The 18,306-nt window shown below is 43.1% G+C and overlaps 1 protein-coding gene across 3 annotated transcripts in view; it reads right to left on the reverse strand.

The window, feature by feature from the left end:
- Positions 1-2,735: 2,735 nt before the first annotated feature.
- The window catches only part of cntfr.S (ciliary neurotrophic factor receptor S homeolog), a 241,708-nt gene continuing 226,137 nt past the window's right edge, over positions 2,736-18,306 (reverse strand). For 2 of the 3 annotated variants that reach the window (XM_041580685.1, XM_041580686.1), the window contains 3 exons: positions 5,915-6,095; positions 4,768-4,918; positions 2,736-3,886 (listed from right to left, as the gene is read on the reverse strand). In XM_041580685.1, coding sequence (XP_041436619.1) covers position 3,886; positions 4,768-4,918; positions 5,915-6,095 — 333 coding nt within the window. In that variant the 3' untranslated portion in view covers positions 2,736-3,885. The remainder of the gene's footprint in view (positions 3,887-4,767; positions 4,919-5,914; positions 6,096-18,306) is intronic. The other variant, XM_041580687.1, reaches the window with a different exon arrangement.

Consider the following 18,306-nt stretch of genomic DNA (forward strand, 5'->3'; position numbering starts at 1 on the left):
CCAAAACTATAGACACTGAATGGAGACATAGAAGGTCTCTAACGCAAAAAGGCTAAATTACAATAATGTATGGAAAAGTTTTTGTTTTTTTGCAGAGCACCCACTCAAGAACTGATTTTGCTAGATAAATGGGAAACCATATGTAGAAAACATTGGATTAGTCAGTGAATAATGAAATGATACAAAACATATTTGACACCAGAATAAATTGATTGGGCTCCTATGAGAATCATCGGCCTCCAAGGTTTGAACTAATTACGCCCATTTCATTGATAATTTAATTAGAAAGAACTGCCCCTTTTTGATTGATTCAGCTGGTTCTGTAATTGCCAGTTTGGCTACAATGAGCTACTGGGGTTATAAAACTGAGGGCCCATGTGGCATCGGGTTGAAGATCTCAAAAATATAGAGGAGTTTGGTGGTTTGACAAAACCGGTGGAACCCATAACAAAAAATGATGATCTCCTCGCTTAGTCAACAGTAGTAAAAAAGAATTCTGATTCAGATCTGAATATTTGGATATGGATTTTACTACCTTGGAGATCCTGACTGTACTGCGGATATTGGTTGGTTTGGGCAGGTTTGGCCGTTCTCCATGTCGGCACTCGAGGGGCAACTGTCCATCAGAATATCCATCACAGGAAGGGAAGGCTTTCTACATGATCCATAAGGCAGAGAGAACCGATCCAAACGTCTCTACCACCAGATACAGCAAACCAACAGCTTCCATTATCTTCTACCAAATAAAATCCACTCAATAGATGCACCAATCCAAGACTGAGTTCAGGATTTGGCCAAAACCCAAATTTTTCAAATCCGAACCCTAAATATCACATGACTCGATCCCTGAACAACTAAGAAGACATTTTTTTTTAATTCTGCAATTTGTCTTTAAGTCAGAATTTGGACAAATCTCTTCTGGCGGGTTTGGTGCATCTCTAACCAAAAGTACCGTGAATTAATTATTGTGGTTCTAGGAAGAAGTACCAGGTCTAGTTGTACCAATAACAAACCATAAAATACCGTAACCCTGACATTTCAGAAAGATTTAACAAAAACCAATAAATGATTTTCAAGTGAAAATGATTTCTCATATTTTCCCTTAAAGCAATAATTTCTCACATTTCTCATATCAATTTTCTATAGTTATGAAAAGTTTTCTCTAGTTGTAAGACTTACCCAAATTTCCTTGGCAAAGAGAATTCAACCTGAACTCTTCAGATTTCTCAAGTAAGTGGAGTGATAGAAATTTAAACCCATGCAAATGTCCCTATTGTTGTTAATAGATCTCGGGACCTGTGGTCCAAAATGCTTTGTTGAAACTTGAGAAAATTTGATTATGAACAAAAAGCGAAATTTCCACTATTGATAACTCTGTCCTTATGTGCTAATGCTAAAACAGTAAAGTAAAGTTACTTAATTCATAAATTTAATAATTGAATATAGAGAAATATTTTTTTTTCCTGGTAGAGGAACCCCCAAAGTGCTGATTTTGTTATTTTAGAGAATAAGGTCTTAGCAGCAAAACAAAGATAGGGAGGCAGATTTACTAAAATTGCAAATTTTAAGTATGTCTCATTTTTTGAAAAAAAAAATTTAATTTGCAGATTGCCCACATCATCTCAAAGAAAGTCAAATTAGAAAAACTCCAAACCCTGCCTCCACAAATCATTATTCATTTTCAAAGAGTCTGCAAAATTGAAAATTTTCCCCCAAAGTCCCAAATTTTAAAATTGGGTAAATATTGAAAATGGATGTCCCAGTGATTTCATATATTTTTTCACTCCGTATTTTCAAGTTTTATTTTTTCTGTTTGATAATTCTTTTGAAAATTCAAGTTTGGGAAACTCAAATTTTAAAATAAAATCATAGAAAACAACTGGAATCTAGAATATTAATAAATCAGTCCCATATTGTTACAAATGAAAACTGAATAGTAATGAACATAATTTGACATTTCTGTGAATTCTTTTCTGCTGGTTTGGCCCAACATTCTCAGCCAAAGAAGAAGAGTTTGATGCCAGAAACTGGTGTAACCACTTTGGTAGAAGTCAGGCCGTTATATTCATTGTCATTAATACACCACACTAGAAAATTTCACAATTTTATTACGTAGTCATATTAAAGGATAAGTAAACCTTTAAAATAAGTGAATGTAAAAGTGATGAGGGGGTTATTCTCAGCACTTTTGTAATTTACATTCATTATTTATTTTGTTTTTATTCCAAGCTATTAAGGGATACATGTGCTGTTAATATGAATGAATTCTGTTACAACAGCGCCACCTGCTGGTCAGTTTCCCACCAGTCTGACCAGCAAGTAGTCAAGGAAGTTGTCAGGAGAAAGAAAGAGGCTGATGTTCTTCTGCTTAGGAATAAAATTAGAAACCTCTCTCACATCGTCATCATCATATATTTATAAAGCACTGTCAAGATACGCAGTGTTTTAAGCAGAAGAACATCAGCCTCTTTGTTTCTCCTGACAACTTCCTTGACTACTTGCTGGTCAGACTGGTGGGAAACTGACCAGCAGGTGGCGCTGTTGTAACAAAATTCATTCATATTAACAGTACATGAACCCCTAATATCTTGGAATAAAAACAAAATGAATGTAAATGACAAGAGTGCTTAGAATAGTCCCCTCATCAGTTTTACATTCCCTTGTTTAAAAGGTTTACTTTCCTTTTAAAGCCCTATTTTAACGGTAATTCAACAGAATTTGGTGCACAAACCCGCTCTCAGCAAACCACTGACTCTTTTTTTATTGAGCTTACGACTGTCAGACTGAATCCCGACCAACAATATTTTCTCAATCTGATCATAACCAGAGTCAAATATAACAACCCAAAAACATCAAAAAAATAGACAAGAGTGCAACATTTCTGCTGAAAAGCGTGAGACAGCTGTACAGCGAAGGAATTGTCTCCAGGAATCTCATGAGTCTGAAACATTGAACCCTTGCTGGAGAGGTCTCTGGGAGTTTCACAATAAATCTCCGACTGTTCTGTGTAATAAAAATGTTTCTCTCTCCGGGATAATTTTTTTTTTATTTTTTTAAACATTTTTATCTCCTCGTGGGAACATAATTCTCTTTTTGGAAGAAGTTCCCAGCGATTGCTTGACTACAAACCCAGCCAAACAATACAATCGATGTGTCCGTGGTATCAAATTGACGCACAGTATCATAAGAAAGTTTACGAAAGTTCTGAAAACATTCTGCTCCAAATAAAAAAAAAACAGAAATCCATCAAGAAAGGAGAAAAATAAATTGCCCATAAAGAAAGATGTTTCCTATTATAGAGCAGATGAACTGTGGCTCAGAGTATCCCAGAAAGCTTTGCTCCGGGTGTTTTTGCTTTTTATTTTTTTTAACCAAAAAGGAGAAGTTTTGGGGAGTGTCTTGGGAAGCACAGCATTGTGGGAAAGAAAGCTGTCTTTGGCATGACGCTATAGCTGTATGATCTATGACGATCTTAGCGGCCCTTCATTTTTGATTCCAATTCCTTTATTTTAATTCCTTTATTTAAGACCAGTCCACCCCAAAGTTTTTCCAAAAACGTTGTCCAGCCTCCAACCAACATGCTGTGCGAGATGTGAATTTGTTCCAGAAGTTTCTGTGAAGCTCTTCTTTATTTGCAGGTGCTTCCCGCGACAGATCCACGTTTTATGGTAATGTTGAGTTTCTTCAACTTTTTGTACAATTTTGTTTCCCCATTATTTCCTTACATTTGTTTTCCCTATTTCCCAGGCGGAGCCAACCTTAATGTCATTGGACTTGTCCATCAAAAAGAAAATAAAAATGAAGATCAAATGCAAAAAATTTGCTTCCGTCCGTAACATGTGCAAAATAGAGAAAGAAATGTTAAAATTCTTTCTTTAGCGGAAATCTGTAAGAGAAGGAAGATGTGAATTCCGGTGATTTATTAAAGGGACAAAGATCTACCCATAAATCAATGTCATATGGCTGTAGCGGCTCTTCTGAGCACTTTTGCAATTTATATTAAAGGATAAGTAAACCTTTAAAATAAGTGAATGTAAAACAGATGAGGGGTCTATTCTAAGCACTTTTGTCATTTACATTCATTATTTATTTTGTTTTCATTCCAAGATATTAAGGGATACATGTACTGTTAATATGAATGAATTGTGTTACAACAGCGCCACCTGCTGGTCAGTTTCCCACCAGTCTGACCAGCAAGTAGTCAAGGAAGTTGTCAGGAGAAAGAAAGAGGCTGATGTTCTTCTGCTTAGGAATAAAATTAGAAACCTTTCTCACATCTTTCCTAAGCTGAAGAACATCAGTCTCTTTCTTTCTCCTGACAACTTCCTTGACTACTTGCTGGTCAGACTGGTGGGAAACTGACCAGCAGGTGGCGCTGTTGTAACAAAATTCATTCATATTATCAGTACATGTATCCCTTAATATCTTGGAATAAAAACAAAATAAATAATGAATGTAAATGACAAAAGTGCTTAGAATAGCCCCCTCGTCAGTTTTACATTCACTTATTTCAGAGGTTTACTTTTCCTTTAATCATTTTTAAGATTTCAGTTTTCATGACATAAGCAGTTTTACACTGTTATTATCACCATTAATTGTTCTGCCCGGTAAGGCTGGCTGATTCACAGAACTGCTGAAGAACTTCTGCTACTTTATTTCAAGAGTCACAACCAGCAATACAGAGAATATACAGAGAGCGATCGTAATGGAAATGAATGTATATTTTGCCATTTTTCAGGACAGAAACTGCCCACATGTGACACTTACCATATTAGTAAAATCCCAACTGATGTCAGTACCAGTGCAGGGAGCCACGAAACTCTGACTGCGGAACCTTTAACAGAGTCCGGCTCACACACCTTGGTAGATGGCGGCACCACGTAAGTGCTGGTGGTTGTGATTCTTGTTGTTGTTTCTACTGGAAAGAGGGGAAATAAAAATTGACATCACAATTAAAAATGCACACGTAAAACGTTTCTGGCAGAAAGCGAATGGGAATTTATCTAACAAACCGGGGGCAGGGCTGGATCAGGTACAAAGTGACGGGGGGCGTGAGAGGGAAATAAGTTTATGTTACTCTGCTGGTGCAAGTGTGAGCTCTGAATTCATTTCTGTACTAATAATGTAATGATCTGCAGTGATCTTACTGTTGTGTCTGGGGTTAATGCAATTGTCTGAATCCATTACTTCAGTTATCATATTGGCATGTCTGGGGTTAATGTAATCCTCTAACTGCATTTTCTCCAGTTATCTTAATGACATGTCTGGGGTTAATGTAACCCTCTAACTGCATTTTCTCCAGTGATATCATCACATGCCTGGGCCCATATGGCTAATGGCAGCGACTTAAGGCACAGAGTCATTTTAAAGAGGGGGTCACCCAATACGTTTTTAGCGCTGAGCTAGACGCAACCCATTTATAGGGATCCCAAGGTTCACCTTCACCCTAGTCCCAATACTCTGTTAAAATGGCCATGCCTTTTAACCCTTCTAGCTTTTTATGGCTTGTGGGCTTAACCCTACAGACATCGGACAGAACATTTTAATAGAGTGGAGCATATCTGACCTACATTGCCAGTGAATTGCCGTGGATATGGGGCATTAAATATGGGGTAAGTACATGGAGTGACCTTCCAGCAGATGTGGTATTGACTACTATGTGGTTGGGCCTGTGAGTTTGGCTTTACTGCCTGATCCTCTGGGGAGGAATGGAGACCTGGGGTTTGGGCCTGTGCTCCGTCTGTGCTAAATACGTCACCTGATCTTGGTACATGGGGCATCAGAAGCAGAAGGGCCCCAGGGTCCATTAATATCACTAAACAGACAGATCAGTTAATCCTACAGACTCTCAATTTTCATTGGCTCTTTCTTGTCTTGTCCAGATAAAATAATGACCCCCATGTGGCAAAGTCACCTGTTTTCTGTGACTCTGTGGTGATGTACTTGGGCTCCTCTGTCCATGGGGTGGCGTATGCGGCCACGCTCCAGTCGCTCCACGTGCCAATCTCGTAGTCTTTCGCTGCCACCTGGATGATGTACTCCTTCCCCGCGTAGGCGTCCGTGATGGTGTGCGACGTTCCTTCCGACAGCTCCACCTGTTGGGGAGACATTTGCATTAGTATGGCAGCACCTTCCTATGGACTAGACTGTTGCTTGGATTCTGGATACAATGACCCCCATTAAAGGATAAATAAACCTTTAAGTGAATGTAAAACTGATGAGGGGGCTATTCTAAGCACTTTTGTCATTTACATTCATTATTTATTTTGTTTTTATTCCAAGATATTAAGGGATACATGTACTGTTAATATGAATGAATTTTGTTACAACAGCGCCACCTGCTGGTCAGTTTCCCACCAGTCTGACCAGCAAGTAGTCAAGGAAGTTGTCAGGAGAAAGAAAGAGACTGATCCAAATATAGTGGTAGTGATGAACTTCAATAATACGCAGTGGGTTGCTGCAAAAAGGTGCTGTTTATTTAAACAAACAGTTTATTTAAATAAACAGCACCTTTTTGCAGCAACCCACTGCGTATTATTGAAGTTCATCACTACCACTATATTTAGATTAATCTGCTTCATTGGACAGAAGTATTTGTGATTGAACTGAGACGTTGAATCCTACACTCTATTGTAACTGTAGGGAAAGTCAGAACTGCGGTGCTGAACCAAATAAACATCTTTCTTCAACTTCCACTTGTGCGTACTGTGCCTTTAAGAGTCAGACGGGTCCCTACATACAGTCCTGAGACAACACTATTTTATATGACAGTTTCATGGGTCGGGGCACGGTCTGGTTCTTCCTGATTAGATCCCATGATTCCCATAAGAAATGAGAGTAATTCTGGGGAGGGGGTGACACACAGGGGGTACAGAGTCTGATCTGGGGGGACACAGTGGATCAGTGTAAATGTGCCCCATAATAATCACAGGCCAAACTCCTGAAAGCTCATTATTCCAATGTTCCCCAATAATCCCAGTGTTGACACAGGAGCTGTGGGTCTCTAACAAAACATACACCCCCCCAAATACTTTACTTACCACACTAGGCCTGATGGAACAAGAGCTGACACTCCAGTACCCCCAAAGAGCCCCAAAGAGTGAAAAGACCAGAGTTTCAGCAGTTTAGGTTAGAGATTTCATGAAATCCGGATGTGAGGATTGATTTCCCCTTTAATGCAACACACTGGGGGCTCCACCCAGACTTCACTCAGCACAACATTTGCTTTGAGTTGTGACAGTTTCACCCACACTGGCAGTTGGTGCAGCTCATCACCCCTCTAGGGACCCCGTTAAAAAGTTTGGGGAAAAAAGATGAAAAAATGACACTTTCAGTATCTACAACTGAGATTCATCCTCTCTCTGTATAAATGAGACACATCTGCAATGTCCAACTTGCTGCCCCCGGCCGTTGTTCAACTACAGCTCTCAACCCTCTCAGCAGCCACATAAACAGCTGGAGGACTTGGGGAAATCATATTTGTTTATCATCGTCTTACACTGGCCCCCCCCCCGAATCTGTGACCCCCAAACTGTGAGACAGATTTACCAGCAGCAATACCCCCCCCACCCCATGTCCCCCCTCTATTTATCCTGAATGACAATCAGCACATTTCTTTCAGTTTAATTGTCGCTTCTTTATTCCAGAGAAGAGTCTGCCTACGGCCAGACACCCACTCATTCCAGACTGTGTGTTCTACACTGATATACTCCTAATAGTAAAGGCAAAGTATTGGTCTATGGAGTGTAATAAATTGAACAGATGCACAAGGTCTGTAAGGGGCAAAGCAGCAGTTGTGTTCTCTCTCCCAGGATTTACTATACCTGCTATCCCACAGTCACACTCCCTTCCCAGAGACTATTATCCCACTGTTACTATAGACACATCTCTCCCTACTATACCTGATATCCCACAGTCACACTCCCTTCCCAGAGACTATTATCCCACTGTTACTATAGACACATCTCTCCCTACTATACCTGCTATCCCACAGTCACACTCCATCCCAGAGACTATTATCCACTGTTACTATAGGCACCATCTCTCCCTACTATACCTGCTATCCCACAGTCACACTCCCTTCCCAGAGACTATTATCCACTGTTACTATAGGCACCATCTCTCCCTACTATACCTGCTATCCCACAGTCACACTCCCTTCCCAGAGACTATTATCCACTGTTACTATAGGCGCCATCTCTCCCTACTATACCTGCTATCCCACAGTCACACTCCCTTCCCAGAGACTATTATCCACTGTTACTATAGGCACCATCTCTCCCTACTATACCTGCTATCCCACAGTCACACTCCCTTCCCAGAGACTATTATCCACTGTTACTATAGGCACCATCTCTCCCTACTATACCTGCTATCCCACAGTCACACTCCCTTCCCAGAGACTATTATCCACTGTTACTATAGACACCATCTCTCCCTACTATACCTGCTATCCCACAGTCACACTCCCTTCCCAGAGACTATTATCCACTGTTACTATAGGCACCATCTCTCCCTACTATACCTGCTATCCCACAGTCACACTCCCTTCCCAGAGACTATTATCCACTGTTACTATAGGCACCATCTCTCCCTACTATACCTGCTATCCCACAGTCACACTCCCTTCCCAGAGACTATTATCCACTGTTACTATAGGCACCATCTCTCCCTACTATACCTGCTATCCCACAGTCACACTCCCTTCCCAGAGACTATTATCCACTGTTACTATAGGCACCATCTCTCCCTACTATACCTGCTATCCCACAGTCACACTCCCTTCCCAGAGACTATTATCCCACTGTTACTATAGGAACCATCTCTCCCTACTATACCTGCTATCCCACAGTCACACTCCCTTCCCAGAGGACTATTATCCACTGTTACTATAGGCACCATCTCTCCCTACTATACCTGCTATCCCACAGTCACACTCCCTTCCCAGAGACCATTATCCACTGTTACTATAGACACCATCTCTCCCTACTATACCTGCTATCCCACAGTCACACTCCCTTCCCAGAGACTATTATCCCACTGTTACTATAGACACATCTCTCCCTACTATACCTGATATCCCACAGTCACACTCCCTTCCCAGAGACTATTATCCCACTGTTACTATAGACACATCTCTCCCTACTATACCTGCTATCCCACAGTCACACTCCATCCCAGAGACTATTATCCACTGTTACTATAGGCACCATCTCTCCCTACTATACCTGCTATCCCACAGTCACACTCCCTTCCCAGAGACTATTATCCACTGTTACTATAGGCACCATCTCTCCCTACTATACCTGCTATCCCACAGTCACACTCCCTTCCCAGAGACTATTATCCACTGTTACTATAGGCGCCATCTCTCCCTACTATACCTGCTATCCCACAGTCACACTCCCTTCCCAGAGACTATTATCCACTGTTACTATAGGCACCATCTCTCCCTACTATACCTGCTATCCCACAGTCACACTCCCTTCCCAGAGACTATTATCCACTGTTACTATAGGCACCATCTCTCCCTACTATACCTGCTATCCCACAGTCACACTCCCTTCCCAGAGACTATTATCCACTGTTACTATAGACACCATCTCTCCCTACTATACCTGCTATCCCACAGTCACACTCCCTTCCCAGAGACTATTATCCACTGTTACTATAGGCACCATCTCTCCCTACTATACCTGCTATCCCACAGTCACACTCCCTTCCCAGAGACTATTATCCACTGTTACTATAGGCACCATCTCTCCCTACTATACCTGCTATCCCACAGTCACACTCCCTTCCCAGAGACTATTATCCCACTGTTACTATAGGAACCATCTCTCCCTACTATACCTGCTATCCCACAGTCACACTCCCTTCCCAGAGACTATTATCCACTGTTACTATAGGCACCATCTCTCCCTACTATACCTGCTATCCCACAGTCACACTCCCTTCCCAGAGACCATTATCCACTGTTACTATAGACACCATCTCTCCCTACTATACCTGCTATCCCACAGTCACACTCCCTTCCCAGAGACTATTATCCCACTGTTACTATAGACACATCTCTCCCTACTATACCTGATATCCCACAGTCACACTCCCTTCCCAGAGACTATTATCCCACTGTTACTATAGACACATCTCTCCCTACTATACCTGCTATCCCACAGTCACACTCCATCCCAGAGACTATTATCCACTGTTACTATAGGCACCATCTCTCCCTACTATACCTGCTATCCCACAGTCACACTCCCTTCCCAGAGACTATTATCCACTGTTACTATAGGCACCATCTCTCCCTACTATACCTGCTATCCCACAGTCACACTCCCTTCCCAGAGACTATTATCCACTGTTACTATAGGCGCCATCTCTCCCTACTATACCTGCTATCCCACAGTCACACTCCCTTCCCAGAGACTATTATCCACTGTTACTATAGGCACCATCTCTCCCTACTATACCTGCTATCCCACAGTCACACTCCCTTCCCAGAGACTATTATCCACTGTTACTATAGGCACCATCTCTCCCTACTATACCTGCTATCCCACAGTCACACTCCCTTCCCAGAGACTATTATCCACTGTTACTATAGACACCATCTCTCCCTACTATACCTGCTATCCCACAGTCACACTCCCTTCCCAGAGACTATTATCCACTGTTACTATAGGCACCATCTCTCCCTACTATACCTGCTATCCCACAGTCACACTCCCTTCCCAGAGACTATTATCCACTGTTACTATAGGCACCATCTCTCCCTACTATACCTGCTATCCCACAGTCACACTCCCTTCCCAGAGACTATTATCCACTGTTACTATAGGCACCATCTCTCCCTACTATACCTGCTATCCCACAGTCACACTCCCTTCCCAGAGACTATTATCCACTGTTACTATAGGCACCATCTCTCCCTACTATACCTGCTATCCCACAGTCACACTCCCTTCCCAGAGACTATTATCCCACTGTTACTATAGGAACCATCTCTCCCTACTATACCTGCTATCCCACAGTCACACTCCCTTCCCAGAGACTATTATCCACTGTTACTATAGGCACCATCTCTCCCTACTATACCTGCTATCCCACAGTCACACTCCCTTCCCAGAGACCATTATCCACTGTTACTATAGACACCATCTCTCCCTACTATACCTGCTATCCCACAGTCACACTCCCTTCCCAGAGACTATTATCCACTGTTACTATAGGTACCATCTCTCCCTACTATACCTGCTATCCCACAGTCACACTCCCTTCCCAGAGACTATTATCCACTGTTACTATAGGCACCATCTCTCCCTACTATACCTGCTATCTCACAGCCACACTCCCTTCCCAGAGACTATTATCCACTGTTACTATAGACACCATCTCTCCCTACTATACCTGCTATCCCACAGTCACACTCCCTTCCCAGAGACTATTATCCACTGTACTATAGGTACCATCTCTCCCTACTATACCTGCTATCCCACAGTCATACTCCCTTCCCAGAGACTATTAGCCACTGTTACTATAGGCACCATCTCTCCCTACTATACCTGCTATCCCACAGTCATACTCCCTTCCCAGAGACTATTATCCACTGTTACTATAGGCACCATCTCTCCCTACTATACCTGCTATCCCACAGTCATACTCCCTTCCCAGAGACTATTATCCACTGTTACTATAGGCACCATCTCTCCCTACTATACCTGCTATCCCACAGTCACACTCCCTTCCCAGAGACTATTATCCACTGTTACTATAGACACAATCTCTGCCTACTATACCTGCTATCCCACAGCCACACTCCCTTCCCAGAGACTATTATCCACTGTTACTATAGACACCATCTCTCCCTACTATACCTGCTATCCCACAGTCACACTCCCTTCCCAGAGACTATTATCCACTGTTACTATAGGTACCATCTCTCCCTACTATACCTGCTATCCCACAGTCACACTCACTTCCCATAGACTATTATCCACTGTTACTATAGGTACCATCTCTCCCTACTATACCTGCTATCCCACAGTCACACTCCCTTCCCAGAGACTATTATCCCACTGTTACTATAGACACCATCTCTCCCTACTATACCTGCTATCCCACAGTCACACTCCCTTCCCAGAGACTATTATCCACTGTTACTATAGACACCATCTCTCCCTACTATACCTGCTATCCCACAGTCACACTCCCTTCCCAGAGACTATTATCCACTGTTACTATAGGCACCATCTCTCCCTACTATACCTGCTATCCCACAGTCATACTCCCTTCCCAGAGACTATTATCCACTGTTACTATAGGCACCATCTCTCCCTACTATACCTGCTATCCCACAGTCACACTCCCTTCCCAGAGACTATTATCCTCTGTTACTATAGGCACCATTTCTCCCTACTATACCTGCTATCCCACAGCCACACTCCCTTCCCAGAGACTATTATCCACTGTTACTATAGACACCATCTCTCCCTACTATACCTGCTATCCCACAGTCACACTCCCTTCCCAGAGACTATTATCCACTGTTACTATAGGTACCATCTCTCCCTACTATACCTGCTATCCCACAGTCACACTCCCTTCCCATAGACTATTATCCACTGTTACTATAGGCACCATCTCTCCCTACTATACCTGCTATCCCACAGTCACACTCCCTTCCCAGAGACTATTATCCCACTGTTACTATAGACACCATCTCTCCCTACTATACCTGCTATCCCACACTCACACTCCCTTCCCAGAGACTATTATCCACTGTTACTATAGACACCATCTCTCCCTACTATACCTGCTATCCCACAGTCACACTCCCTTCCCAGAGACTATTATCCACTGTTACTATAGGCACCATCTCTCCCTACTATACCTGCTATCCCACAGTCATACTCCCTTCCCAGAGACTATTATCCACTGTTACTATAGGCACCATCTCTCCCTACTATACCTGCTATCCCACAGTCACACTCCCTTCCCAGAGACTATTATCCTCTGTTACTATAGGCACCATTTCTCCCTACTATACCTGCTATCCCACAGTCACACTCCCTTCCCAGAGACTATTATCCACTGTTACTATAGACACCATCTCTCCCTACTATACCTGCTATCCCACAGTCACACTCCCTTCCCAGAGACTATTATCCACTGTTACTATAGACACCATCTCTCCCTACTATACCTGTTATCCCACAGTCACACTCCCTTCCCAGAGACTATTATCCATTGTTACTATAGACACCATCTCTCCCTACTATACCTGCTATCCCACAGTCACACTCCCTTCCCAGAGACTATTATCCACTGTTACTATAGACACCATCTCTCCCTACTATACCTGTTATCCCACAGTCACACTCCCTTCCCAGAGACTATTATCCACTGTTACTATAGACACCATCTCTCCCTACTATACCTGCTATCCCACAGTCACACTCCCTTCCCAGAGACTATTATCCACTGTTACTATAGGCACCTTCTCTCCCTACTATACCTGCTATCCCACAGTCACACTCCCTTCCCAGAGACTATTATCCCACTGTTACTATAGACACCATCTCTCCCTACTATACCTGCTATCCCACAGTCACACTCCCTTCCCAGAGACTATTATCCACTGTTACTATAGACACCATCTCTCCCTACTATACCTGCTATCCCACAGTCACACTCCCTTCCCAGAGACTATTATCCACTGTTACTATAGACACCATCTCTGCCTACTATACCTGTTATCCCACAGTCACACTCCCTTCCCAGAGACTATTATCTACTGTTACTATAGACACCATCTCTCCCTACTATACCTGCTATCCCACAGTCATTCTCCCTTCCCAGAGACTATTATCCACTGTTACTATAGGCACCATCTCTCCCTACTATACCTGCTATCCCACAGTCACACTCCCTTCCCAGAGACTATTATCCACTGTTACTATAGACACCATCTCTCCCTACTATACCTGCTATCCCACAGTCACACTCCCTTCCCAGAGACTATTATCCACTGTTACTATAGACACCATCTCTCCCTACTATACCTGCTATCCCACAGTCATTCTCCCTTCCCAGAGACTATTATCCACTGTTACTATAGACACCATCTCTCCCTACTATACCTGCTATCCCACACTCACACTCCCTTCCCAGAGACTATTAACCACTGTTACTATAGGCACCATCTCTCCCTACTATACCTGCTATCCCACAGCCACACTCCCTTCCCAGAGACTATTATCCACTGTTACTATAGGCACCATCTCTCCCTACTATACCTGCTATCCCACAGTCACACTCCCTTCCCAGGGGCTATTATCCACTGTTACTATAGACACCATCTCTCCCTACTATACCTGCTATCCCACAGTCACACTCCCTTCCCAGAGACTATTATCCACTGTTACTATAGACACCATCTCTCCCTACTATACCTGCTATCCCACAGTCACACTCCCTTCCCAGAGACTATTATCCACTGTTACTATAGACACCATCTCTCCCTACTATACCTGCTATCCCACAGTCACACTCCCTTCCCAGAGACTATTATCCCACTGTTACTATAGACACCATCTCTCCCTACTATACCTGCTATCCCACAGTCACACTCCCTTCCCAGAGACTATTATCCATTGTTACTATAGACACCATCTCTCCCTACTATACCTGCTATCCCACAGTCACACTCCCTTCCCAGAGACTATTATCCACTGTTACTATAGACACCATCTCTCCCTACTATACCTGCTATCCCACAGTAACACTCCCTTCCCAGAGACTATTATCCACTGTTACTATAGACACCATCTCTCCCTACTATACCTGCTATCCCACAGTAACACTCCCTTCCCAGAGACTATTATCCCACTGTTACTATAGACACCATCTCTCCCTACTATACCTGTTATCCCACAGTCACACTCCCTTCCCAGAGACTATTATCTACTGTTACTATAGACACCATCTCTCCCTACTATACCTGCTATCCCACAGTCATTCTCCCTTCCCAGAGACTATTATCCACTGTTACTATAGGCACCATCTCTCCCTACTATACCTGCTATCCCACAGTCACACTCCCTTCCCAGAGACTATTATCCACTGTTACTATAGACACCATCTCTCCCTACTATACCTGCTATCCCACAGTCACACTCCCTTCCCAGAGACTATTATCCACTGTTACTATAGACACCATCTCTCCCTACTATACCTGCTATCCCACAGTCACACTCCCTTCCCAGAGACTATTATCCACTGTTACTATAGACACCATCTCTCCCTACTATACCTGCTATCCCACAGTCATTCTCCCTTCCCAGAGACTATTATCCACTGTTACTATAGACACCATCTCTCCCTACTATACCTGCTATCCCACACTCACACTCCCTTCCCAGAGACTATTAACCACTGTTACTATAGGCACCATCTCTCCCTACTATACCTGCTATCCCACAGCCACACTCCCTTCCCAGAGACTATTATCCACTGTTACTATAGGCACCATCTCTCCCTACTATACCTGCTATCCCACAGTCACACTCCCTTCCCAGGGGCTATTATCCACTGTTACTATAGACACCATCTCTCCCTACTATACCTGCTATCCCACAGTCACACTCCCTTCCCAGAGACTATTATCCACTGTTACTATAGACACCATCTCTCCCTACTATACCTGCTATCCCACAGTCACACTCCCTTCCCAGAGACTATTATCCACTGTTACTATAGACACCATCTCTCCCTACTATACCTGCTATCCCACAGTCACACTCCCTTCCCAGAGACTATTATCCCACTGTTACTATAGACACCATCTCTCCCTACTATACCTGCTATCCCACAGTCACACTCCCTTCCCAGAGACTATTATCCATTGTTACTATAGACACCATCTCTCCCTACTATACCTGCTATCCCACAGTCACACTCCCTTCCCAGAGACTATTATCCACTGTTACTATAGGCACATCTCTCCTACTATACCTGCTATCCCACAGTCACACTCCCTTCCCAGAGACTATTATCCACTGTTACTATAGACACCATCTCTCCCTACTATACCTGCTATCCCACAGTAACACTCCCTTCCCAGAGACTATTATCCACTGTTACTATAGACACCATCTCTCCCTACTATACCTGCTATCCCACAGTAACACTCCCTTCCCAGAGACTATTATCCCACTGTTACTATAGACACCATCTCTCCCTACTATACCTGCTATCCCACAGTCACACTCCCTTCCCAGAGATTATTATCCACTGTTACTATAGGCACCATCTCTCCCTACTATACCTGCTATCCCACAGTCACACTCCCTTCCCAGAGACTATTATCTGTGCAACAATGTTGTATAAAAATTTGTATTTCCCCTGTCCAATCATATTGAGCCCAGGGTCACCATCGTGGGGGTAATGAGGGGGTCTAAGAGCAGGGGGGCCCAGAGAGGTGAAAAGGTCTGGGAAGAAGGGGTCAGCGTTGGAGGGTTCGTCACCCAATGGGCAGTGGACAAATAACTGGGGTCCCGTGACCTTGAATAACTGCCTAAACAAATAAGACATCAGGGCATCCCATGACTTACCAGAAAGTTGGGGGGTGAACAGGTGGTTGAGCTGATTGGAGCCCTGTCATATTTGTCATATTGTGAAATCTATATTATCTATAGTTTGTTATATGGGGCCCCAAAATACAACACCTTAGACCTTTGTAGTTAGTCTTGGGGCTGCCCTAGGTATGGAATCTCAGCACGGGATCAAGACCCACCCCATCCCCTCAATGGCACAGTCTCTTCTAGGCTAAAACATCACGACTTATAGACCTTAGAACATTAATTGTACTACACCTCAATCTGTGGCTCAGCTGTGAATGCTGGGAGTTGCAGTTTGGATATTCCCTAATGCAGAGAATCACGGCTGCCACAGACAGAGAAATCTCAGTCCCTTCCCTCTGTCTCACCAGTTGGCTCCGTGTGCCACACAAATGGCAAGTTATTCAGAACACCGGGAGGGAGACAGAGGGATTATTATTCAGGCCGAGCCCAGCGCCAGGTACATACTCTGCAGGTAAGTGAAGCGATAAGAGGAATGTTATTCGCTGTGTTACTTTACTAGGGAAATGCTTTGTAACCCGAATCTTTTATCCACAGTCACAGACTTATAATGGGATGAATCCACTGAGCGGCACAAGATATCGGCTCTGAAAGGAACCTTCCCGGGAAGCGTCATTAAAATGTAAAATAAAATGTAAAATAAAATACCAGGCGGCTGCTTCGTGAATTCTGTGATGTCGAGGAGCAACGGCAACTTGAGACCCACGGGAATAGGGGATTTATTCACAAATTAACTGTAATTAAAGGGAAATAGCACCCACAAGTAAACCTCGAAAATAAGTGAATGTAAAACTTCATTATTTATTTTGTTTTTATTCCAAGATATTAAGGGATACATGTGCTGTTAATATGAATGAATTTTGTTACAACAGCGCCACCTGCTGGTCAGTTTCCCACCAGTCTGACCAGCAAGTAGTCAAGGAAGTTGTCAGGAGAAAGAAAGAGGCTGCTGTATGTTCTTCTGCTTAGGAAAGATGTGAGAAAGGTTTATTTTGGTTAATTTATTGGTTAATTTATTTCTATTTCTTTCTAAGTTATTATACTAGCACTATACAAAACAAATAAGTCTTACAGTGTCCCAGTATAACAGATACAGAGCCCACAGTGTCCCAGTATAACAGATACAGAGCACACAGTGTCCCAGTATAACAGATACAGAGCCCACCATGTCCCAGTATAACACACACACGACCCACAGTGTCCCAGTATAACACACACACGACCCACAGTGTCCCCTCACTACAAATAACAAAGCATCTGGTAATTGCAGGGCCCTGTTGTTGGTCCCTCTGTGACTCCCAAGCCCCTCACAAACACAGCACTGACTAATACAGTCTAAAAAAGAGTGCAGAGAGCTCCGGCAATGCTACACCAGAGTGCCGTGTGTAAAGTGTAAAAAAAGGACGACTGTCGCTTTTAGTCTTGCACTTTGCACTTCTGCACAATAAATAACCTCTTTTGCTCTAATATAGAAACATGTTGACATTTATTGTGCAGTTCATCTGTGTGACACTAGAGGGGGGTATTTGCACAGCAAGAAAATGAGCACAATTTTAAGATTACACTGCTTTGTGCCAGGGAAAAAGAATCTAAGCTACAGTGTGAATACATACATAAACCCGCACACATACACATTATAGCTTACCTGTACAACCTGTGTATA

This window comes from Xenopus laevis, chromosome 1S (assembly GCF_017654675.1).
Source record: "Xenopus laevis strain J_2021 chromosome 1S, Xenopus_laevis_v10.1, whole genome shotgun sequence".
Classification (NCBI taxonomy): Eukaryota; Metazoa; Chordata; class Amphibia; order Anura; family Pipidae; genus Xenopus; species Xenopus laevis.